Source organism: Colobus angolensis, unplaced genomic scaffold (assembly GCF_000951035.1).
Source record: "Colobus angolensis palliatus isolate OR3802 unplaced genomic scaffold, Cang.pa_1.0 Scaffold14, whole genome shotgun sequence".
Lineage (NCBI taxonomy): Eukaryota > Metazoa > Chordata > Mammalia > Primates > Cercopithecidae > Colobus > Colobus angolensis.
In genome coordinates, this window is record NW_012114488.1 from 5,747,465 (window position 1) to 5,773,784 (window position 26,320).

The 26,320-nt window shown below is 37.4% G+C and overlaps 1 protein-coding gene across 2 annotated transcripts in view; it reads left to right on the top strand.

Annotated features, from left to right (window-relative positions):
- Positions 1 to 26,320, top strand: part of DLC1 (DLC1 Rho GTPase activating protein) — a 438,391-nt gene that overhangs the window by 200,195 nt on the left and 211,876 nt on the right. For both annotated transcript variants that reach the window (XM_011934900.1, XM_011934899.1), the window contains exon 5: positions 8,621 to 8,654. In XM_011934900.1, coding sequence (XP_011790290.1) covers positions 8,621 to 8,654 — 34 coding nt within the window. The remainder of the gene's footprint in view (positions 1 to 8,620; positions 8,655 to 26,320) is intronic.

Sequence of the window (26,320 nt, forward strand, 5' to 3'; positions counted from 1 at the left end):
TATAATATATATGTTATACATATATCTATAATTATATGAATACATTTCAATAATTTATGAATAGTATATGGAATTCATTTTCATTTGGGGAAATTTCAGTAAGTGATAAATCCTGTGAAGAGTTCTGATTAAATGCGATTGGTGGTCTCAGGGATCTCCTACAATTCAGAAGTCACCCAAAGTTCACATGAGTGCAGAATATAAATGTTTCACATTTTCTGGTACAAGAATCATTTTCACTTATGCCCTCAGGTCCTGCTGCTCCAGGACTTACAGAACTGGGAGCCTGCTCCTCTGTATGGAGACCCAAGTAGAATATCATCACTGGCTAACCTAAAAGGACAAAGAATAGTAATAGCTAGTAATAGCTAGCTTGGGATGACAAACCTCAAATTAAAGGTGAGGGAGAAGGATTATATCCTCCACAGTGAGCTTTATAAAACGTAAAGAAGATAGTTGAAAAAAAAGAAAATGTTTTTCAAAATCTCACAGAAAATAATTTAAAATTGTTCAAAATAAATAAAGGAGAAATAAACATGTGGAAACAAGTTAAGCGGACTGGAGGAAGAGGAGGACTCAGAGACAGACAACCTATACTTGCTTTGCATTATTTCCAAATAAATATATACAGTAGTTGCTTTTTAATCTCATATTAACAAATACAACAGTAGGAATATAGTTCACAATCATGGAGCTGTGTGACAATCCCTTCCCATGTAGCAATTTCATTTAACCCTCACAAATAGCCCCAGGATGTAGATACCATATCTACCCCTATCTCACTGAGTTCAGAGAGTTCTAGAAAACTGCCAAAATTCATCACACAAATAAGTGGCAGTAAGAAACCTCGTACGTGTTCATATTCACCTCTAATGTTTTGTTTCAGTCCTCAGTGTGGATTCACAATTAGATTACTTCTTTTCACAGCATGTCTTCAATTTCTTTTCTGCAATTACTGCACTTAGCAAAAGACCGTGTAGGTAGTGAGTACTCTGCATGAGTCTTTATGATTAACTAGATGTAGGCATACGAGGATGAGGATCTCAGAGCACATTACTCCAGAATGAGCATTCTAGGCAGAAGAAACAGAATCACTAAAGCATTTTAAGGAAAATAGTGCTGTGAGTAAAAATCTTCAGCAGGGACGTTGCCTTAGTAATGCCCAGGAAATCCTGTGAGAAGGAGCATTTCGCACAGCAGAAAGCTATGATTCAGACTTCACAGACAAAATGAACCATTATGAGGAGTGTAACATCGAAGGCAAGATAAATTGCTAGTTGACCTCGTCCAACAAAAAGAAAGATAAACAGCCATTTTGAGTCAATTGCTCTCTGAATAAGTTAATTATCTTGAGTATCATCTTCACTGGAAATAAGCCTACATGTCTACATTACTCCTTAATTGTGAACTTTCATAGATCAGACTTAAAAAACAAAACTACCATGAATAGTCAGTATTTCTAAGTGGCTACCACAGGCAAATCAACATACAGAACAATAAAATAATTATTTTGAAGAGTTTGTAAATTTAAGGAGATATATGTAATATAGACAGAACGAATACATTAATATGCAATACTTAAATATATTCATTAATTTTAATAGGCATTTTTTCTATTAGCAATGTTCGATTGGAATAAACTTTAATAGTAACATAAAGACATGATTCCTTAAATTCTGAAAAGAATTTAGAGGATGAAAACATATCTGAAGGATATGTCATGAATAAATCATCAATTATAAATTTCTTAGAGATACAGAATATTATCATTAAAAAATTCAATAAAGACAGAGAAGAGTTAAGTTAATGTGGCCCAGTCATGGGGCCCTTTCTGTTTATCTAGCTTGCTAAATAAATTATTTTTTTAAAAAACTTAGAATAATGATTAGTATTTATTTTAGACCACATTTCCAAATAAAAGTGGCCTCAACCAGAGCTTTGTCAGCCTGAAATTCAACATTTAGCTATCAGAAGACCACACGGAGTAACATATTCTGCAGGATTTGTAGAAGAGAGAGTCACCAGCTTTAAACACAGTAAATGCCAGTGTTTTGAAAAGGAAAAGAAAAAATTTTCAAGGTCACAATCCCAACTTTCATTCTTATTTAGTGGAGGGTCATCTCATCTCTGCTCAAGATAACCAACAGACATACCTGTGAGCGGCACCAAAATATCCCTTAAGAACCAACTTTGCCTTTGTTCAAATGTTTAAACAACTATTTTAAGCTGAGACACTAAATTTCTACACCATATAATATAAATCAAGCTATAATTTCAGCCTACAAAACTGAAAGACAGTTGTTAAAGTCAGTGATTTCAGTGGGGGACTAAATCTCAATATGGCTGACAACTTCTATTAAATAAGATGTGTCCCTTTTTTTTTTTTTTTGGAAATAAGAAGGATGCACAGCATGAATGACATTTCTCAGATAATTGTGCATGCATTTATTAATATTTCACTTTGGTTATAGATATTTGTTCCTTGAAGGCAATCCTTATACCAGCACATCATCTCTTCTTTCTGAAACTGAATTTCCATTGTCTTCTATGATCTCATTAAGAAACTAAGTTAACTTGGAATCATGAACACTAGGAAGGATGAAACCATGATGACCTCTGGCTTCATCAGTCTTATGAATAATGGTACAGTAGACAGGGTTATAAAAACACATGCCGGTCTAGTTTCCATCTGGACACAAAAAGCCCTGTAGTACTGGGCAAGTCACTGAACCTGTCTGGGTCTCAACGTCCTCATAGGCAAAATGACAGAGAAAGAGCTAAATCAGTGTTTTGCGAAATACAGTACATACAGTACTAATGGTATATCAGCTGATACTGGGGTAAACATTCTGAAATTTTATGATTATGTATCCTAGTATGTATTATGAGTAATATAACCCACAAATCCAACCCATAAATGTATGCATTTCTATTATTTAGAACAAGTAAAACATAGAAAGTGTATCTAAATTTGATTTTATTAAATTATTAAATAAATAATTTATAGATGATACATGTATATAGTAAAAATTCTGAAGGTAGTATTTGAAGAACTGAAGATTGGGAAACACGAATGATCTCTAAATCCCCCTCCATCAAGAAGAGACTATATTTTTAATGAAAGAATGATGACTGTCAAAGCTAGGGAATTACTTTGTAAACCAAAATAGATGATATCAGATTGCCAATCAGACACAGCTTTTCAATAAACTTCTTTGTTCAAATGAAAGCAGACTGAAATCATTGACTGGCTAACAATATTGCAGACTGGAGTGATTTCAAAAGAGTCTTTAAATGAAGAAGAGACGAAAACAAACCCATTTTCCCATGTACCTTCTTTTCTTTCATGCTGTCTTTCATGTCTTCCCAAAAAATGTGAATCCCAAAACACTTCCTGTTGCCCATGTGCCCACAATGGGCTCTTGTGCCCTCATCTGAGACAGGGGCTGTTCCATCACTGAAGGATATTTTCTTGAAATTTCTAAGGACAGAATTACTTATTTTGGAATTTCTCTGCAATTTTTTTTTTGTGGAACACATTTTTGTGGGAACAAAAGTGAATGTTTTAAAGGAAAAGGAGTAAATTACTCTGTCACCGATTTTTCCATGAATTAAAGCACTTTTTAAAAGGCAAATGAAGAAAATTTATATAGAGATAAACAGAGCACTCCAAACACTTCTGTGTGAACATCTTGAATATTTGAAATTATGTAAAAGAAAGCTCTGACTATAAAAAGAGGAAGTACAAATAGCTAGTGCTAGTGCTCTGTTTGTGTACTGCAGGACAAAAAATAAATTTGCTTCAAGGAACATAGGAGAATTTACATACTAACACAGCTGCCACTTGTTTGAAGAGGTTGGCCTATAAGGTCCTTCTTAATGATAGTATTCTATGTTCCTGATTCTAAAGAACTAGGAGGAAAATATTATATTTCATACAAGTGAGGAAAATGGCATAAAAAAACATATTGAAAACGAATAGAAATATTTCATTTCATTTCTAAAATAGAAAAACATATTCCTAAAATCAGAGAAAATAGGAAAAAAAGCATATTCCTAAAAACATCAGGAAGAAATTGGTTCAATTAGAATGTTTCCATTGACGAGATATTCAGATTGTCAATTGTCATGGATTCAGATATGATGCCTATTACTTATGATGCTGTTTACGTTAGCAGCTTCCGTGTGGTTGGTGTGAGTTCCTAAAACGTATCCATCTGAGGTTCTCCTGGAAGTGCAGAAAGCCATCTCAGCAGCAGACCCAAAGAATCAATATATGTTTAGAACATTTCCATGTGGCATGTCAAAATCAGCATTTCCCCAACCATCTTTCACATCCAAAAGCACAAACAGACATGCACACAGTCTAAGCTCCCACAGACAGCTTTAAAAGATCTCATTAGAAGAAACCAAATTGTTTCCTTCTCTTTTACTAAAAAAGCTTTTTTAAATGGCTGTTTACAAATTCGATTGTATTAATAGAACACTTAACTGGCCAGCTTCAATGGAAATCTTTACATGTGGAGAACTATTAAACGGTCTCAGTATAGGGGGCCAGGGTGGTTGGGAGCCATAGAAAAGGTGCTATCTTATTATTTAAATATCTTAGACAAGAAAAGCAAAAGACTATGGATGATTCTTCTCCCCTTTCACTTGGAAGTTATTTGTAGACTTTCCTTTGTTCCATTGAGAAATAAGAGAAAAAACAATATGAAGTTACAGCGAACCCATATGGCCAGCAGGAAAGTCCTGTTTAATTGCTTTATTGCAAGAAACGTTAAATCACTTCCTGAGGATGCAGTTCAAATGAAACATATGGCAACTATTAGCAAAAGCCCCTAATGAATTCAAAAATATGCCTTTTATGGGAGCTTTCTCATAAGCATCAATCATACATGTTATTTAAATCGTATATACAAATAGGCATTTGGTGTTTTCGTTCCACAAATGTTGATGAACACCTACTCTGTACCATATTATATAGTCAGCTTGTGTGAAATTTTATTTCTGAGCCCAGAACTAGATATGACACGATGGGACCTCAGGACATGGACCCAAATCTATCCAGGTCTCTTCTCAGAAACCAAGGACGAGAAGAATCCCCCAATCAATACCTCCTACCCAAGGGTTTCATGTCCAAGAAAACCATTCCATTTCTACTCGGATAGTACTAATGATCTATATTCTTCACACTCTTTTTAATGCCAAACCAGTGATGTGGCTAATCATTCACATTCAGCATCCATTCTTTGCCTTTTTTGTAATTTCTTTAATTAGATTATGAATTCCACAAAGAAGAAAACTTTCCTAAGAGTTTTTGTATCTAGGATAACGTGAGGCATGTAATTAAGAAGTAACAATCAGCTTTAACTAACTGTAGAGCAAGGGTCAACATTTTTTAATTGTTTCTAATGCCGTTCATCTCTGGAAAATTTCAGAAATTTAACAATTTAATACATTTATTTATAAACAACTTTCTAGAGAGACAATTCTCCCTCAAATTCAAAGATAAATCATTGGAGGAATATCCACCTGTTATCACTATCTGGTTTTACTCTTAAAAAGAAGTTATAAAATTCTAGGAGTACTACACTTTGACTAACCTTTCTCTGCATTGTAATATGGTCTTCGAAGTTATGTAATGGAAGTGAGCTTTGGTAGCTTAAAAATCATGCAGAGTGTGGTGAGATTCTAAAGTAATTGACACTGGCTACATGAAATATGGACATTGGCCATAAGGAGGCTAAAATATATTTTTGCTTGATACCCCAACTCACTGATTATCATTTTTATTAAATATTTACTTAGACATGCTTGGTTATATACTTTTTAAATCAAATAAAATATAGAAAATGCTTGTTTTTGTCACTGGTCAACTTGTGATTTGGGGCAAAGCATTCAACTTGACTTAAATGTGTTTGCCATGAGAAGAGAGGGCTTCTTTAGACAATGTCTAAATGTCCCATACAAAATATTCCTGTACAGGTATTTTGTGTTCTAAGTAAATGTCTTATCATAAGACCAATCCAAACTTTTTTCCTCCTTCATTTCAAAATAAGTCTGTTTAGTGTGGCTGAGAGGCCAGCATGCCCGTGTTGTGCCTTGCTTCCATTATTGACAGTATGACCTCACAAAAGTTATTTTACATTCCAGGACTTTACAGGGTATTCTAAAGATGCGGCAAATTTCTGCAGGTAAAAGCTTAAAACTGGGCCATACACATGCTAAGCACCCAGTAAGCACTAGCTATCTTTATCCTGAGGAACTTTCTCCAGGAACATTCTTGAATTACCTGTCACCAACTTTTCCAGTCTGATTGATAAAAGAAGGGTTTCTTTTTTATTTTTCTGTTCGTTTGCTTTTCACAAAAGAGAGAATGTATTTTAAAACCCCTGATCAGGGGTAAATTTAGGGGCTAGACTTAACATTTAATACATAGTTTGGATTTAATTCTAATTTTAAATATGTTGTAAGAGACACATAGAAAGTAAACAAACATTACCAAAACTGTAGGATCACTTGTACAAGGAGGAAATTGCTTTCCTCTAGTATTGAATCAGAGAAGTTCTTGAAGAAGAAGAAAAGTCAGATGACTTTTTAATCAATGAAAGAAGGCCCAGAAAATGCTGGCAGCCTATGCCATTCATCGGAAGCCCTGATCTCTGGGCCTGATCCCCCAAGCTGCCATTTAATCCATACATCTGCATCCTTGGGAGCATGTGGAGTCACCCAGAGGACAGTGCTGAACAACTAAACGTAGACTGAGATTGAGTCAAAATATGCTTTCAGTATAAACTAATATTTCCAAAGCAACTCTTGCATCTCTACTTTTTTTTTTTTTTGACAGTCTCGCATGGAGTGCAATGGTGCGGTCTCGGCTCACTGCAACCTCTGTAGTGAGTTCAAGAGATTCTCCTACCTCAGCCTACTGAGTAGCTGAGATTACAGGCATCTGCCACTATGCCTGGCTAATTTTTGTATTTTTAGTAAAGGCGGGGTTTCACCATGTTAGTCAGGCTGGTTTTGAACTCCTGACCTCAGGTGATCCACCCGCCTTGGCCTCCCAAATTGCTGGGATTACAAGCTTGAGCCACCGCACCCAGCCTCTACTTTTTATCCATAAGGAAGTCTTTACCTTAGTCGAATAATTGCATCAATCACCAAATGCCCTAAATCCCAAAGGTGAAGATCTCAGCAGTAATCAATATTTCACAAGGATATAGGCGTCTTGATATTTGCTATTTCTAGAAATGAAGATTGATGCTACTTTCTTGGGCTGATCCACAACAGAGGTGTACTTGGGCCTCTCTCTCTCTCTCTCTCTCTGTGTGTGTGTGTCTCTCTCTCTCTCTTTCACGCACACACACAAACACACACACACAAATACCCATTTGAGTGTGCTTTTCTTATGTCAACTCTGAGGGTGTTGTCCCTGAAGAAATAAAGAAATATCACCTTTGGATCTATCCTGTGGTCAGTGGTTATGGGGTAGAAGGCATCAAATCCCAATGGGTCAGTTAATACATCCTCAACTATATTTTATACGTGAGTAACTGAGATGAATGAGAACCAGAAAGTCAACATGCCTCATTTGTTTAGGGGTATCCACAAACAGTAGAACTAGACAGTTAAGCTTTAAGTTCTTGGAAAGATCTCATTCTGAGCCCTATTTTTTTAAATAATGATAGTGATAAATGCTGGGGATTGAGCTGCTAAATCTTTCCCATCAGTCAACTAACCCATTGGACCAAAGCCCATTTTAATAAGTAGTAAGAGTGGCTTTTCCCTGAAGATCTGGTATGCTTTATAGAGGCTGCTTCCTTTAGTTCTTTCAGCAATCCTGTGAAGTAGATGTGATTTCTAGATGTGATTAATGAAGAAGGAACCTGAGCCTTGAGAGGTAAGATAGCTCACTTTAGTGCACAGAGAAAATAAGCAACAGGGAAGAGATTTGAAATGCCCAGAAACTAACTAATTTGCTTCTGTCTCCTAAAACTAGGACCAGAAAATTTTAACTACAAAAATTCTACCCCAATTCAAAGTGTTTTTAGATTCATTTATTGCCAATGTTGTTGTTTGTTCGTTTGAGATGGGGTCTGACTCTGTTGCCCAGGCTGGAGCCTGTAGCACGATCACAGCTCACTGCAGCTTTGATCTCCCTAGGCTCAGGCGATTCTCCTACCTCAGCCTTCCAACTAGCTGGGACTATAGGTGCATGCCACCATACCCAGCCAATTTTTGTATTTTTTGTAGAGATGGGGTTTCACTATGTTGTCCTGGCTGGTCTCAAACTCCTGGGCTCAATGATCCACCTGCCTCTGCCTCCCAAAGTTCTGGATTACAGGTGTGAGCCACCACGCCCAGCTCTTTGCCAGTGTTAAAGATAATATGGATATACATCCGTTTGAGTCTGTCTTCAGACAAGAGAATAATTAGAAGATGATTTACAGTTATCAAAGACAGATCTAGTGATTTTACTGATAGTTCCAAAATGCTAATTTTTCTATTGGCAGGCTCTATTTAATTTTTGCTTCATTAATTATACTTCATTTTATTTCTAATGATGCTTTTTGATGTTTCTTCCTAATAATACCACAATTTTTGTGTCTTTTTTTTTCAGGCTATTCCAGGTATTTCAGAGAAGGAAAAGGCTGGTAAGTTGACATTTTGGTTGTGTTTTCTCACCAATCTATTTTAGACTAAATTTCACCTTAAAATCGCCATTTTATTAAATATATAAAATGTATACATCTCATGAATACCTGGGAAAATGTTGTTTAAAATCTGTAAAAGAAATTTGTTTTGCTCAATATATAAGAAAAATATATGTGGTTTTCTGACATAACGACATTGTGTTACAATAAGATATGTGTTTCTTGGAGTCTTCCTTGTAACTGCAACCACAATTGTTTTCTTAAGTAAAAGAATTAGATGTTGATCAATGCTCTGGGGAAAGAATTTGGAAATTAGTTGTTAATAATTACCAAGATTTATTTTTAATCTTCATTACTTAGTAGCCACAGAAAAAGATGTAACTGATGCTTAAAGCTGATGCTATACTATCAAAATTATAGTGACGAAGCAATGTGAATAATTGTATTGAAGAAAAAGTTATAGTATTTTTCTGTGTTCTGTGTTCTAATTATAATTATTTAACAATATTATAGGAAATGGACAAGGACTGATGAGAATTGAAATATGAAAAATTAGACTTGGATTGGTAGATCTATGTGCTTTTAAAAAATCATACTGTCTTATGTGTTCTGTGTAATAAAAACAAAAACAGATTAAAGGTATATTACCTAACTTGAAGTACATCACTTAGTTTGTAGACATTTGTGATTTTTAAGAGCTATATTAAAAGTTTATAGTCTCATGTTAGAGAAAATATTAAAATTTCAAGCGCCTTTACACTAAAGCATTAGAGTTTGTCTGGCGGGGGTGTTTACTGTCTTTGTCAATGATCTTATTTTTGCTGCTAGATAGTTTTTACACAGAATTTTCCTAGCTTGTGTCCTTCCGTGAGCTAAACTTTTCTCTCATGTTTAGGCTGTATCTCATTTCTTCACTTCGATAATGTTGAAAAGTATCTCTTGAGAATAGAGGGAAAATATTGAACTGGCATCACATGTCAGCTCAAGAGAAAAATCATGCAACATAACAATGTACTAATACCATAAGGATTAATATCAGGTTGGTGCAAAAGTAATTGGGGTTTTGGCCACTGAAAATAATTGCGGTTTTGGCCATTACTGTGAATGGCCAAAACCGCAATTATTTTTTCACCAATATATTTACCATATATTGAATAGATTTAAAGTGTTAAATCTCCAGTATCTTAAATAGCTGTCCCCATGATTTGCTGCAATTTAAACAAAGTATATTAATAGAACAAAGTTGTCATCCTATTCCAAAATGTCAGCAAGTTTTCTCACACCCCAGGAAGAAAATAAGGATGTGAGTTGTTGGCTGGTCAGGAGGGGAAAGAAGGAATGGAAACGCCATGGCTGGAGGAGATGGGAAGGCAGAGAGTTCTCTTTCTCCTCTTCCAGTTAAATGGCTTAAGTTTGACAGGGAGAAGTTCTTCATTCTGTCAAGCTTCTCAAATATTTTGAAAATGTTTTATTTTTATTTTTATTAGCATTATTCTTTTTTTGAGATGGAGTCTCACTCTGTTGCCCCAGGCTGGAGCACAGTGATGTGATCTTGGCTGACTGCAACCTCCACTTCCCAGTTTCAAGTCATTCTCCTGCCTCAGCCTCCTGAGTAGTTGGGATTACATGCCTGCGCCATCACGCCTGGCTAACTTTCGTGTTTTTAGTAGAGACGAGGTTTCGCCATGTTGGCCAGGCTGGTCTCAAACTGCTGAGCTCTGGTGATCTGCCCGCCTCAGCCTCCCAAAGTGCTGAGATTACAGACATGAGCCACCGCACCAGGCCTGAAAATATTTTTAAAACAAAGAACTAGAGAACATAAATATAATGTAACCACTACTTTTTATCATAATCCTGGAAATTTTCCGCCTTAAGAATAACATTGCTTTAATGAAATTAATTGTCCCTCCTTACATAATCTTTTTGAATCATTTCTATCATTTCTATATGGCTGAGGCACACATAAAAGAATCAAGAGATTAAATTTTCAGAGATTCTATAAGATAACATATATGACCTCCACAGGCCCCAGGCACCTGGATGCCCCATCTCAGACACTTAGCAACTCAGGATGGACTGATTTGAGCAAAACCCGACATCTGCTCTTTATGAAAATGTTAGAATGACTGGAATTTACTCCAGAATGAATTTTTATTTAGATTTCTGGAGGATATGCTGATATATTTAGGAGAAAATGTAATTTTGTTTGATCATTTAAGTATGAGAAAGAAAGGATCTTTTTTCAAGGCACTGAATTTACCTGTCAAGACAAATGCTCATGTTTGAATATTTTATGAATCATGGTAACAAATATGACAATTCAAAAGAGAATGTGATTTATTTCAAAAGTTTTAAGTACCATAACAGTCTAACCAATATAATTCTATTTCTAAACTTTATTATTTGAAACATTAAAAATATTTTGAGTGTACTATATACAGATATAAATCTTGTTTCTTTCATGTCTTTATGAATCTCTGTTTGTAAGCTTCCACTAGACAGAGGAATAGCCATGAAGGCAGGAGACCCGCTCAATCTTCTCGGGGTTAATTGAACTCTTAAATAGGATTAAGCTTCATACCCACCCCTAAGGCTTGTCATTTTTTTTTTGTATCTTTCTAAATGAATGTAGCCTATTGTTCTTTATTAAGAAAGTCTATTTTTAATCTATGTGACCTCTCATCCAAGCTAACTGGAACCAACTCTACCAGGCTTTGTGAAGCTCTAAATTAAATCACTTGGGCACATTCCATTAATCATCCTTGAATTGCAGTTGTGTGATTGCTCTGTGTGTGCTGTAAGTAACTATCTTCTATTCTGATCCATGTTTCTATGATAATACAGCTCAGTGGGATCATTTCTGCTCCTTGTCTCCTGCCCTGTAATGACAAAAATCTTCAAAGTGAGGCAAGTTTGAAACAGCCTTTTATGGATTCAGTCATTTCACAAATACTTACTGAACAGCAACATGTTGTAGGCATTCTGTTAGGTTCTATTGAGGAAGCAGTTATGAATAAGGCTGGTCTCTGCCCCATAGGAACTCAAACTCTAGTTGGAGGATATCCCGTCAGGCAGGCATCCCTCCTTCTCCTCTTCTCAATTGAGAATTTCTTAATCCTGCTTATTCAAAAAGCTTCCCAAGCAAGGAATCAAATCATAATATTGTCTTCAGGAAACTCTGGGTGAGAATGTGCCTTCTCAGGATCTGAGACAGAATCCAACTAACTTCTTTTTTAAATAATCAGAACTAATCACACAAGTATCGATATGTATAATTATATCCAGTAAATACCATTTTCATATAACTTCGATCATGTCGCTGGAGTTTGTATGCTTCAACCTTTTTGGCACCAGGAACCAGTTTCTCGGAAAACAATTTTTCCACGGAGTGCGGTGGGGGATGGTTTCAGGATGAAATTGTTCCACCTCAGACCTCAGATCATCATAAGGAGTGCACAGCCTAGATCCCTCACATGTGCAGTTCACAACAGGGTTCACGCTTCTGTGAGAATCTAATGCTGCTGCTGATCTCACAGAAGGCAGAGGTCAGACCGTAATGTTCGCTTGCCCACCGTGTATCTCCTGCTGTGCAGCCTGGTTCCTAATGGATCACAGAACGGTACTGGTCCAGGGCTTGGAGGTTGGGGACCCCTGCTCTAAAGAGTGTATCAGTCCCATTGGAATATCCTCCAGCACATCTGCTTCCTGTCTGTATGGCCTTGAGCAAGTCACTTAACTTCCTCATCTCCCTCATTTCCAGAACACAAATCAAGAATCTGCCATGTTGTTGATGTAAGGCAACAATGCTTGGTACAAACGAAGTCCCAAAAAATGGTAGCTCTTTTTTATGATAATTGGTTGGTGCCTACAGGACGAATAGACACTGGCTGCATCACTGATGTCCTTGTGTGTTCCCCAAGTCCTAAAATGCTTCCTTGTGGTACTAATAGCTGAACAGCTCTCCATGTGGAAGAAGAAAGAGATCACTTTCTCCATGAGTCTTCTGAATGAGTTAATTCAAAGGTCGTCACAGTATAGACAGAGTGGATCACATTTTAACCTCCGTTTAGAGATTTTTTTGGTCTATTAGACTGAAAATCTCTCTCGGAAACAGATAATATTTGATTTTCAAAACAAGATTAGTTTCAGAGAAATGTTCATGCTGTGTCCCATTTTCCTGTGACTCCATTATCCTCCTGTATCCACAGTCCCTGAGGTCATCAGATCCTATCTACCCAGCAAGCCAGCTAGGCACCGGGGTTCTCCTGCCGCTCCCAGGCTCCTCCACCTTCTGTACACGGTGTGTCAGCACTGCCCTCTTGTCACCCTTGTCCATCCCTCTGGCCACTGCTTTCATGCAGGGCTTCACTTTCCGCCAGACTTTCACAAAAGCATCCAGGACTGGTTTCCCTGACTGAACCTATCATTACACCAGTCTATTATCTGCACTGTCACCAGAGTTATCTTTGAAAATATATAACCTGATCGTGTCAGTTCCTGTGCCAACATTTTATCTGTCTCTTTATTAGCCATAGAGTAAAATTAAACTGTCATGGCTGGTGATTTGTCCATTCAGGAGTGACCTGTCCATACATAGCCATTTGTTATTCAGCTGCAGTATCATTCATTGGACTGGACACATGTCTGTGTTGCCCTTCAGATCCACCCTCTGCCCTACTTCTCCCTGCCTCTGTGCCCTGGGAGGCCAACCGATGTGAACTAAATCAAAGGACTTCCCTGCTTTCTGTCTTCCCCATTCAGCCATGAGGAGGACGAGAAGCTGTAGCAGGAGACTGGGGGAGGGGGATGGTGGGACAATGAGGTTGGAAAGTTTGTTTTTAAGTTTAATTTAGTTTTATTTTATTACGTTCTGCGGTACATGTGCAGGATGTGCAAATTTGTTCCATAGGTACACGTGTGTCATGGTGATGTGCTGCATCTGTCAACCCATCACCTAGGTATTAAGCCCAGCATGCATTAACTCTTTTCCCTAGTGCTCTTCCCCCACCACACTCCCCCACAAGGCCCCAGTGAGTGTTGTTCCCTCCCTGTATCCATGTGTTCTCATTGTTCAGCTCCCACTTACAAGTGAGAACATGCAGTATTTAGTTTTCTGATCCTGCTTTAGTTTGCTGAAGATAATGGCTTTCAACTTCATCCATATCCCTGCAAAGAACATGACCTCCTTCCTTTTTTTGGCTGCATAGTATTCCATTGTGTATATGTACTGCATTTTCTTTATCCAGTCTGTCATTGATGGGCATTTGGGTTGATTCCATGTCTTTGCTATTGTGAATAGTGCTGCAATGAACATATGTGTGCATGTATCTTTATAACAGAATCATTTATACTCCTTTGGATATATACCCAGTAATGGGATTGCTGAGTCAAATGGTATTTCTCGTTCAGAATCTCTGAGGAATGGCCACAGTGTCTTCTCCAGCTTCTGGGAGTTGCTGCTGGCTTCTCTTACTGAGGCTGCCATTTGCACTAAGCTACCAAATTCTGACAGCCATTCTCTCCTCTGGCCCTGTGGTTTCCCCTTATAAATGGTCCTGTTATTAAACTCCCTTCAATGTACCTAACGTGTATTTGTTTCCCACAAGGAGCCTCACTGATATACCTCCAATATTTTCCATTTTTTCTTTTTCTTCATTTTGTGTGTTGGTTGCTCAAACTGTAACTATCATAGCACCCCTTCTACCTCTCTACTTTCATCTTCTGCCTAGATCTGTGGCATGTAACTGGCACCTGATGATAGGTGGAGAAAGAGAGAGATAGAGTGAAAGACGGCTTATCCAGGGGAAAAAAAAAAAAAAAAATGAGGAGTCTTTTTTTTTTTTTTTTGAGATGGAGTTTTGCTCTTGTTGCCCAGGCTGGAGTGCAATGACACAGTCTCGACTCACTACAACCTCCACCTCCTGGATTCAAGCGACTCTCCTGCCTCAGCCTCTCAAGTAACTGGGATTACAGGTGCCCACCACCACACACGGCTAATTTTTTTTTTTCTTTCGTATTTTTAGTAGAGACAGAGTTTCACTATGTTGACCCAGCTGGTGTGGAACATCTAGCCTCGAGTGATCCACCCGCCTTGCCCTCCCAAAGTGCTGGGATTACAAGTGTGAGCTACCACGCCCATCACATCTTTTTTTTCTTTTTTCAAAGTAAATGAAAATAGTTTCTTTAGAGACTTAGAATGTGCTCTGTCTTGGAAAAGTAACACTGCATTTTAGTCACTAAAATGTCACTTTGAGCATATTTGAGAACTATTAATATGGAGTAACATGAAATCTGTCATTCTAAAATTACATCAAAGAGCACTTCACAAAGTTTGTCAGGCTATATGGCAGCCCATGCAAAACAAAGCATTATCCTTAGCCAAAAATGGCTTTAGAAAAAATCGTTTCAACTTGTTTTTTATTCAGGAGGTACAAGTGCAGATTTGTTGCATGGGTATATTGCTTGATGCAGAGGTTTGGGGTCCAGCTTTCCCTGTCACTCAAGTAGTGAGCATAGTACCTAACAGGTTATTTTTATCCCCTGTCTTGAAAAGCCTACTTGCTTCATTAGATCTAACAGTAATATCACTTCCTTAAAGACTTATTTCCCAGGCAGAGCTAGTCTTAGAACTTATTCTGTGCTCCTAAAAAGCTATGTCTTTTCTGTTACAGTTTTATTATCTTGCTTAGCTGTGTGTCTTCTTTAGATCACGAACTTTTCTAGGTGAAGAATATTGTCTGTGTGTGTCCTGCAATTAAAATAGCTATTAAAATACAGACATTCTGTAAAATATGTGTTAATCAAGAAATTGTAATTATAAAAATGCTCTGGTTACAATCTTACTGACTTAGAATTAATAAGATTCTAACGTTTTTTATTTAACCTTCTCCATTACTCCTACTACTCAACACAACGGCCAAATATGTCAGCCAGGTCATGAATGAATGGTACTATTTGGGGATCTGTGCCACATGAATGTGTAAAGGGGTCCATTGAAAAAGATGACTTAGAGCCTGACTTTGGTTGCTTTCCTTGGTCATTTTTCTCAGAATGTTTATTCTCCTGCCTGGAGGTTATTTGGTTGGCCATAAAATGTTAAAAATCAAGATAATGAATAACTATAGCCTGAAATTCTTGTGAAAGATAGCTTTCAGAAGCATATACCAGAGTCACAGTCTCTCCAAACTTTGTATTATGGTCATAAGACAGAAAATAGAAATCAAACACTTCTTTGTGACAAATGTGTAAGGGAAAAATCAGAATTTTCATAATTTTATTCTAAGCTCCTTATAAACATACTAAATAACAAAGCCTAGACTTGATGCATTTTGGTATTAATTTTCTTGGCTGCTTTCATCCCTGAGAAAGGAAATGCAAATGAACAACAACAACAAAAAGAACTAAAATGGAAAGACACTTCCCCTTTTTTCAGTCTGATCATCATTGCTTGGATCCAGAGAATGATTAATGTGACATATCCACTCTGCGCCATGTTCCAAGATCTACAAATCCAAAGAGATTTGCTGAAAAAATTAAAACAGGACTGCTCTATTTCAGACTTCTCTTTGGAAAGACTCTGCTCTATTTTGTGTCTTCATTTTAGTATGGATCCGATTGGTTTTGTTGCTTTCTCTCCCACTATGCTGTGAACACCTTAAGAATATAATTTTGTTTCCTTCAGCTCAGTACTCCCAATGCCTGGTATTGTTGTAAAAATCAGCAAATGTTTTGCTCTATTTGCACGATACTCTCAAAGCCAAGTTTTGAGTCTTATCTTTCTATTCTAAAGGAAGCTCTTCTTGTAACAGCAAAGCCCCCCAGCTGTTTTATAGGGTTTAGCAAGTTGTGAAAATTGTCTTTATCTGGTCAGCCTGGGCCTTGACCAACATTCCAAATTCTTTATTCTCTTTCACTCTCAGAAAGTGAATTTCATTATTTTTACACTAATGGCTTATAAATACTTCAGTTTTGTTTTTTTTTTTTTTAATGTATGAAGGTCTCTGCTTGCCTGCTTCTTTATGAGGAAAGAATGTAGGGTATGCTTACACATAACTTCTCAGTGTTTCTAAAACTTAATGTAAACTAATCCATGAAAAGTTGGCTGTGGTTGACTGGGCTGTGGAAAGAAAACACATTAGCTTTCAGGTATCAGGGAGTTCGTGAAAAATATAAGTAATCTATTCTTCAGTGCCAAAGATCTTGAATTCATAGGATTTTTAAAATACAGATACTTTTCCAAATATTTCTTCATTTTCTGTTGGTATTTTTGCTGTTGCTAATTGAGTGAGACAAATCTACTGTATTATCAGAACCAGTAGAACATATTTTCTTTTCCTCTCAATTATATTTTAAGCAACACAGGTAGATGATAATTTCTCTTTTAATATGTTCTGATTCAAATGTTTCCTCCCACATTTGAAGTAGTCTTCCCCGGTCTCTGCAGCTGAAAGTGGCACTTCACTGGTATATTTATTACGGCATTTCATGTTTTCTATGATGTATTTCTCTTCATGAGTTTTACGCTACATCTGGCTAAGAGCTCCTTGAAGGCAGAAACCTCCCGTTTCGTTTTTTGTCACCCCACGTGCAATGTGATATCTTGCACAAAGGAGGTGCTCAAGAAATAGTTTTGAATCAGTCTGTTCATTTGGCAGATGAAACAACTCATACAGGCATTCAGCTAATCTCAGGTCTATCCATGTCCAGGACTTTTCACAATATTTGATGAGCTTTTAATTTCTCTTTCCAAAATGTCTGATGCACATTTTGCTTCTCCCATTATTTCTTGGAAAGAATGTCTCTCAGCAGCATGAGGAGGTGGCTATGAACTGCCAGTATGGGCCAATAAGATAGCTTTGCATTTCAGCGCTTTAATTGCCATTGACCTTTTATCAGTAGAAAAAATAATTTGTCATTTTCAATCTTCTCTGAAGAAAGACAATTTATGAAAGGGCCCTTTTGTATCTGTTTTATCAAGAAAGCAGCTAAGGATCTTCCATTTAGTTCAAAATCTGGCTGGGCATGGTGGTTCACCACTGAGAAATCCTATGAAGCAACAGTCTCAAACCCAGACAAACACACCCTGAAGTGTATTCCAAGACTTTCCACGGGGTACACAGACATGGATATTTTATCTGAAATTCTCAAGTTTCAAAGGCACCCTTTCTGAAATGTAATCTGCCCTGAGACTCTGAAGCTTGCTTCTCCTGGTTTTTCCAACTTTTCTATTACCACCACATTTCCCTTATTTTAAAAACGTAGGCCGGGCACGGTGGCTCAGGCCTGTAATCCCAGCACTTTGGGAGGCCAAGGTGAGCGAATCACTTGAGGTCAAGAGTTCGAGACCAGCCTGACCAACATGGTGAGACTCCGTCTCTACTAAACATACAAAAATTAGCTGAGCGTGATGGTGCACGCCTATGATTCCAGCTACTCAGGAGGCTGAGGCACGAGAATCGCTTGAACCTGGGAGGTGGCAGAGGGTGCAGTGAGCCAAGATTGCCCTACTGCACTCCAGCCTGGGCAACAGAATGAGACTCCAAAAAAAAAAAAAAAAAAACTTACCTGTTCATCTCTTAGATGTCTTCAAATTTTTATCTCTATTGAGTTTCCAGTGCACAGTTTGCAGTTTAATTTTATTAATAATGTGAATATATACACAAATATGTACCCACAAGAAAACTGATTGATCCTAGTTTATTTGGAGAGGTACGTTTACTTTGGAAAGTTACATGTAACAAGGTATTACTTTGACCTCACTAAGTATAAAATGACTTACAATTCTGCTGGCATGACTATACTTCCCTTATTGACCCTCCATTGGCTTGAAGCACTTTGATTTGTTTTCTGTAGGCAAGTTCAATATCTCTTTCAATGGATTCCACAGACATTTCTATTACAGAATTAAGACATAACTTTTTAGATGTGTTTTATCAAAGTAGGAACCCTTAAAGAGTTATTAACAACCATAACAAATTCACCAGTGCCCAATAAAATGTTGGTGCCAATCTTCTTGTCTGCAGGCTGTGCAGAAATCTAATTTAATTCAGGAGAAGTGTGGATCATGGATTTAAGAAACTATTTTGTCCTGACTACTGTAATGAGGTGAAGTTCTCACAGGGTTCTTAAAGTTCTACTTAACTAAAATACTCACTAAAGAGTGCTGATGCACACACAGTAGGGTATTATATTTGTTTTTAAAATTTCCCAAACACATTTCTGTGACTCACACCTGCTAATGTTATAAACTTCTTGTTAACATAAACGTTAAATCAGTTCTTTTCTATGGATTTCAGGAAATAGATAAATGGGGAAAATAACAGTACAGTTCATCACTTTTTAAAATTTCCCCTTTCTCTTTAAATCTGTGATCCTCTTGGATATATTTATCTAAATATTTTCCCCACTGAGCTGTGATTTCCTAAAAGACATCTTCCCTGCACCTCGGTAATGCTAGCCTCTTAACAGACGTTTTGGTTGAAGTTTGTGGAATGAATGACTGAATTGATAATAATAACAAGAATTTACTCTGTGCCTGCACTTTTCCAAGCACTTTATAGACGTGAACTCAGTTAATCCCCTAGTGACCCTATGAGGTAGGTGCTATTGTTATCTACATGATACAGATGAAGAACCTGAGACTCAGAGAGGCTTCCTAATATATCCAAAGTCACACTGTGGCCAAATCAGGATTCAAAGCCAGCAATGCAGACAACAGTGCATGCTCTTAGCCGCTATGCTATATGTAGTGGTTAAATGCCAAGACTTCTCAGGCTGTTGAATAAATTTTTTCCGTAATCCGGCCTTACGCTTCCTTTCCACCCTTATTTTCCATCCTCTTCTAGCACGCATCTTCCGCTGTAACCATGGTAACAACCTCACTTTTCTCCTGAAGTTGCTTCTGCATAACTTGACCTTTGCTCCTCCTGTTTCCCTTCCAGAAATTATCTACCCCATCCCCTAATGACTCATTTGTGTCCTGGCTTCCCAGAGAAGGTGAAGTCTTCTATGATAACTCCAGCTCACATTAATTTCATACTTTCTGAAATGAGATAACTATGGCACATGGAGTCTGATCTGGTCATTTTTGTACTTGATCATTGATGGACTGTCATTGTCCTCTGAGTGTTCCATTTATCTCAGCAATGCTTTCCAACAGCTTGCAACCATCTTTTAAAACATCATGTAGCACAGTATGGTGCACCTAAAAGATGCTTATTTCATTAATAATTAGGCTTTATTTTTAGAGCAATTTTAAGTTCACAGCAAAACTAACGAGAAAGTAAAGTTCAAACTATATGATATTCTGGTAAAGGCAAACTATGGAAACAGTCAAAAGATCATTGGCGGTCAGTGGTTTGCGGAGACAGAGAAATGAATGGGCAGAGCACAGGGGGTTTTCTGCATAGTGAAACTATTCGGTATGACACTAAAATAGTAATAGTACAGCATTTGTTTTACTCCACAAATCCTTGCTAGAACTAGGCATATCCTGAATGTTCAATAAAATTAGAATTTTTCACAATATTGCCCTTTTTGGCTACAGAACTGTATTATTTCATAATTCCGTTGGAGCCCAGAGACCATCTTTCTCCCCGTCTCTTTCAGCCTCAGTCATATAAATCAGTGCCATCGTAGCTTACAGTTTTAAGATGCACGGATTTTCTTTTTCCCCTTGACTACATAAATTATCTCCTTTTTAAAAATCACTTAATTTATCCTGAACAGGCCATTTGGCTATTTGTTTATTTTTAATTAATTTATTGTTTTAGAGACAGGTTCACGCTCTGTTGCTCAAGCCGGAATGCAGTGGTGCAATCGCACCTCACTGCAGCCTGGAACTCCTGGGCATAAGCAATCTTCCTGCCTCAGCCTCCCCGGTCAGTGGGACTACAGGCATGCACCACCATGACCGACTAATTTTAAAAAATGTTTTTTAATGTAGAGACAGGATCTCACCATGTTGTCCAGGCTGCTCTCAGACTCCTGGCTCCAAGAGAGATCCTCCCACCTCAGCCTCTCAAAGTGCTGGGATTACAGGTATAAGACACCATGACTGGCCTGCAATTTGGTTTTTAATTTGCATTAGAATTTGTTTGGGTCACGTGCCGCTGCCCTTAACAATTTTATATTTTCAACAGACTATATTCACATCCCCTCATGTTTAAATAAACATTTGTTTATTTAAAAAGGAATATAAAAACACAAAAAAAGTGAGTGACCCAATTGATACATTTTTTAAAATAAAGACTCTTAAATTAAGAGAAGAAAATGTCAGAATTCTGTCAGACTTAACCTGAATTCTATCACTTAGCATTTTTCTATTTAAAAAAATATACTTGTATGTAGGGCGTGGGGGGCACATCCATGTTTTTTTTTTTCAATTATTATTTCTAAGGCCTCTGATGGCTGCATCCCAGCTGCAATGATGAACACAATAGTGTCCATCTATGCAAAACAAAGATCAGCCAGGTTACCCAAAGGGGGACATTAATTCCTTCTTATTTTATGACTTTAGCAAAGTGAAGAGCTGGCTTATTATATCCAGAAAACTTTATTTTGTAATATTTTTGAGCACCAAAACTTAGGGCCTTAAAAAAGAGTGACCTGGGTCTAACCTGTGACCTTGACTCTGAGATGGTCCTCATCCTTCCACAGCTAATCAGGAGCCATTCTCCCAGATGGTCCACGACAACAGAACATAAACAGAGCAGTGACCACTCATCCCCACATGTCGGGAGCGGCCTGGCCTTTCTATGGTGTGGACAAGAGGACCGTGGGGTGGAGACACATTCAAAATGTCTTTCCAAAAGGAAATACTCCAACACGCATACAAATACCTTCAGGCATTCCAACAACATTCTCATTTATAATGAAAGCCAGCTTAAAAAACAAAAAACAAAAAACTGCGGGTCACAAATATCAAGACATTTTCCTGAAGAAAACAAAATGTAAAATTTCAGCAAAGTTGGTTTAATTAGATTACAGACAGAAGCTAGAAAAAGAAAAAAGGAACCATTCCATTATTTGTTTGTCTGTTTCCTGGTAGAACCTGAGCGAGGCAAAATAACACCACTAATGTGTAGAAAGAATTCCACATCTGGAAAACCTTTGCTTTGTCTATGGTAGGTTTTCAGTCTCTTGCTCTGTCTCTATTATTTCCCATGACTTCAGCTTACCTTGCTTTTGTTTTCTTTAGTGAAATTATTTAAGCCTTAGGGGTTTCAGGCATGGTCTGGTTTGGTTGGTCTGGTTTTTATGGGAAAGGGAAATACTACATATTTTTGTGATTTTCTAGAATTTACCTTATTTATATTTATTACTGTCTATGTCACTTACACTTTATTTATATTTATTACTGTGCATGTCACTATACTGTGTACTTACTATATTATATAAGTGACATGGACAGTAGTGAGTATAAATATCTGATCAATTCTATGGAATTATATTTTAGAAATACTTTAAGTGGACAGTGCTTTGATTTTCATTTTAATAGCTCTAATATTGGTCTTTCTCTTCCCATTCAAGAGTTTTATTTTGTTCATCGAAAATCACAGAAGTTAATATGACGGAGCAGATAGAAATAAATTTACATATTAGTATCACAGTACTCACTGAAATCATACGTAATTAACAAAAAATGTTTACTATCCAAACATGATCTCACTGAATTCTCTACTATAAGCCTGAAGTAAGTTACATGGCATTGATATTTGAGTTTTCTTTTCCTCTGTCTTTACACCTTCTCTTGGGAATCTCACCCAACTAAAGATATGTCTGCACATGGCCAGGTGCAGTGGCTCATGCCTGTAATCCCAGTACTTTGGGAGGCTGAGGCCAGCGGATCACTTGATGCCAGGAGTTCGAGACGAGCCTGGCCCACATGGTGAAAACCTGTCTCTACTAAAAATACAAAAAATGAGCCAGGTATAGTGGCGCATACTTGTAATCGCCGCTACTTGGGAGGCTGAGACAGAGAACCCTTGAACCTGGGAGGCAGAAGTTGCAGTGAGCTGAGATCACACCGTTGCACTCCAACGTGGGCAGTAAGAATGAAACTCCATCTCAAAGAAAAAAAGATACGTCTGCACAGTCTCCAGCTCCGGCCCAAGCTACACATCTCGTTCCAGTTGCCCCCTAGTGCCATCACAGGAACGCTCACATTCTCCACAACCTGCACTTTCCAGCTCAGTGTTTTTGCTAATATTGTTACCTTTTCCTGAAATTTCCTTTTATATCATCTCCAGATGTCCATATTTACTTTGTCTTTGAAGATTTCCAGGATATCCACTATTCAGCAATCGGCACTTTTTCCCAAAACACTCCAGTACTATATCTGAACTTCTTATAAGGCTGGTATCCTTTCATGCCGTTTATTATTATTGTGAAGACTTTTTTTCCCTATTATATAATAAAAACCATGTGTGACTTATCTTTGCATTTCTTGCACATAAAGGACACTCAATCATTTTTTTCGAAAATTAAAAAATTGAAAGCAACGAAAATGGCATTTTTAATTAAGAAAAACAGCACACCCTTTAATGCGCTGTTTGCCAAAGTGTACCCCATAATTTTCAAGAATGCTTGTTTAAAAATTCAGATTCCTGGATACCTCCAGGACTGCTGAACCAAAATCTCTTAGGCTCAATAACCGTAAATGTTAACATACTCTCCAGGGACTTCTTATGAACACTACGTTTGAAAACCACCGGTTAATATCAGTGGAAATTTCCCATCTATTATTCTTCCTCTACATGCATTTCATTTCAATTGGTACTTCAAAGTCTGTACAGCAAAACAACATCTTAAGGCTTAAGACAGATCATCATGGCACCGAATGACAACCAAAGAGTCACATTTTGTTATAAATATAACCAAAACTATTTTTGAATATGTATTATTGCCATACAATGCACTAGGCTCGTAAAACTATTGAAGACACCACCTGTACAGAACTTATAGTCAAGGTAAAAGAAAGGAAAAGACACAAAAATATGAAGTGTGTTGAACAAGCAAAATAATAAAAGATACCCAAAGTGTCATATGGTTGCACATACTGCCTACTCATTATCCAGTCTTCCAAGGACAACAACCTTTTAAGGTAATGAAAATAATTCCATACGCAGACATGGCAAGGAGAGAAAAAGAGGATGGGACTGTGCAATGAGAAGCTGGATGTCACACCACTCACATTCAGTAAGTAGATGTTCATTGGAACAAGGTTCTTATTTTATTTACAACTTTCTCTAGAATTGTACACCCCCTTCTCCTCCCCCAGGGCTAAATTTTGTTCACATCTTGGAATAGCCTGGCAAGTGTTACCAAGCACCCACATAAAAGGAATTTTTGTCTGGTCACAGTGGCTCATGCCTGTAATACCAACAATTTGGGAGACCAAGGCAGGAGGATTGCTTGAGGCCAGGAGTTCAAAGCCAGCTTGGGCAACATAGTGAGACCGTGTCTCTACAAAAAAAAAAAAAAAAATATTTGAACAATTAGCCAGACATGGTGACATCTGTCTATAATCCCAGCTACTCAGGAGGCTGACGTAGGAGGATCACTTGAGGCCGTGAGTTTGATACCTGCCTGGGCAAAATAGAGAGACTCCAACTCTAAAAAAAAAAAAAATAGCCAGGTGCAAAGGCACACACCTGTAGTCCTAGCTACTCTGGAGGCTGAGGCAGGAGGATAGCTTGAACTCAGGAGTTGGATCTATGATCACACCCCTGCATGCCAGCCTGGGTGACAGAATGAAACAACGTCTCTAAATAATAATAATAAAAGGAATTCTAACTCTATGAGATGGCAGCTATTTGGGGGTGAAGGAAATATAGAACACTGTGGAGTGTAGCCCTGGGAAGCCAGATGTTAGAAGCACTGAATGCCTTAGGAAAAAGGAACAGGTCACAGGAGTGAAGGTGGTCAGAGAATGAAAGTGAAGATTAGTGACACACACAGCACCTAATTTGCAACTTTGTAGTTCCTAAAAATGGCCCAAGTAACACTGCAAAAACCACTGCCATATAAAAGGCCATATATAAACTGCCATATAAAAACTGATACAAACTTTGGTTAAGTCCACAACCTTTAGCTTGCCCTAAGTGGAACCTATGATCCCTACGCTGGGTTCATGCAAGTCCTTCCAAATGTCAGCCCATACAAGTCTCTTCCCTACCCACTTCTTACTTCTTCTTTCCTCCCCTAGAAAGTTGCAGGCCAGCAACAAAGGGGGAAAGGGACAGGAACTAGTGATGTTGATAGGGGCCGCCTCTCCTGTTTAGTGGTCTCAGAATCTCCTTATTCTAGACCTTGATGGCACATCCTTTGAGGATGCTGATAGCCTGCTGAGCAAGATAAGCAGTAACAGCTAAGTGGTAAGATATTCAAGAGTCTCTGGACATTTAGCTGAGGGGGGAATGAAAGCATTGAAATACTGGAAAGGAAGATATGAGGCATTTCTAGGCAAGGAAAATAGTGTTGGCAGAATTAGAAGACTGGGAAATGCACGAGGCACAGTGATGCAATTGAGTAGCCCAGCCAGCTGGAGACTAGAGTTTGTGTTTGGAAGGAGAGAAGATTGGAAAAATGGGATGGGTCCAGACTCCAACAGGCCTCAAAGAGTGATTATAATTTTTACAAAGAATACTAATTCTTATTAATCAGTTGCATCACCCCATCTGCAAAGATCTAGACATCCTTATTATTAATTCTGTATTAAAGGAAAACAAAACAATTATTTTTAAATGATATACTGTAATACCAGAAACTCTTTAGATAACAACTACGATCACTATTGATAACAAACTTTTAATAGGTATACATTTCATGGGATTTAGTGGCTAGGTTAGAAGAAAAGTCAAAATATTTTGAGGTAGGCTTTTGGTTTTGGGGATATACTTTTAAAAATTGAGCTCTGATTTATTATAATTCAACCATTGCTCATGATAATAAATAACAAGTGACACCATTGTTATAAAGATAACATATGAATTTTAAAAAGTAAGAAAATAGCTGTTTCTAAAGATCTCCAATTTTCCAGATGATTTTAGAGCAAATATTCTCCTAAGAAATGCTATTTCCTAAAAAAAAAAAAAAAAAAGCTAGATAAAAGGAAACTCTACCTTATAACCCTTATAACCATTGTATTTTACACTTAATTGGCAAAATTGCCTGTTTTATTTCCTGTCTCCATGTATCCTTTGTTTTTCTTTGAATATTTCACTTTCCAATATTCTTGCATCATTGACGATCTGGTCTTCATGCCAGATGTGAATCACTCATTGTGCACAAAATTCCAAAGGCAAAAATACCTCTGTTTCCTTTGGAGGTTTGTTTTTCAATTTCCAGTTGGAGTATTAACGATGCTTACTACTGCTGCTTTTCCATGTATATAACAAATAATGAGAGATGTACAAATACCAACAAGGGTTTAATTCAGAGGCTGATTTTAAAACCTCACAAAACAGTGGCTTCTTCTCTCCATCTAGAGTTACTCTTATATTTTATACTTACACTTCAGAGCAGGGTTTTCCAAACATATTTATGGTGATTTCTTTCTCTTTTTTTATTTTATTTTATTTTTATTATTATACTTTAAGTTCTAGGGTACATGTGCATAATGTGCAGGTATGTTACATATGTATACTTGTGCCATGTTGGTGTGC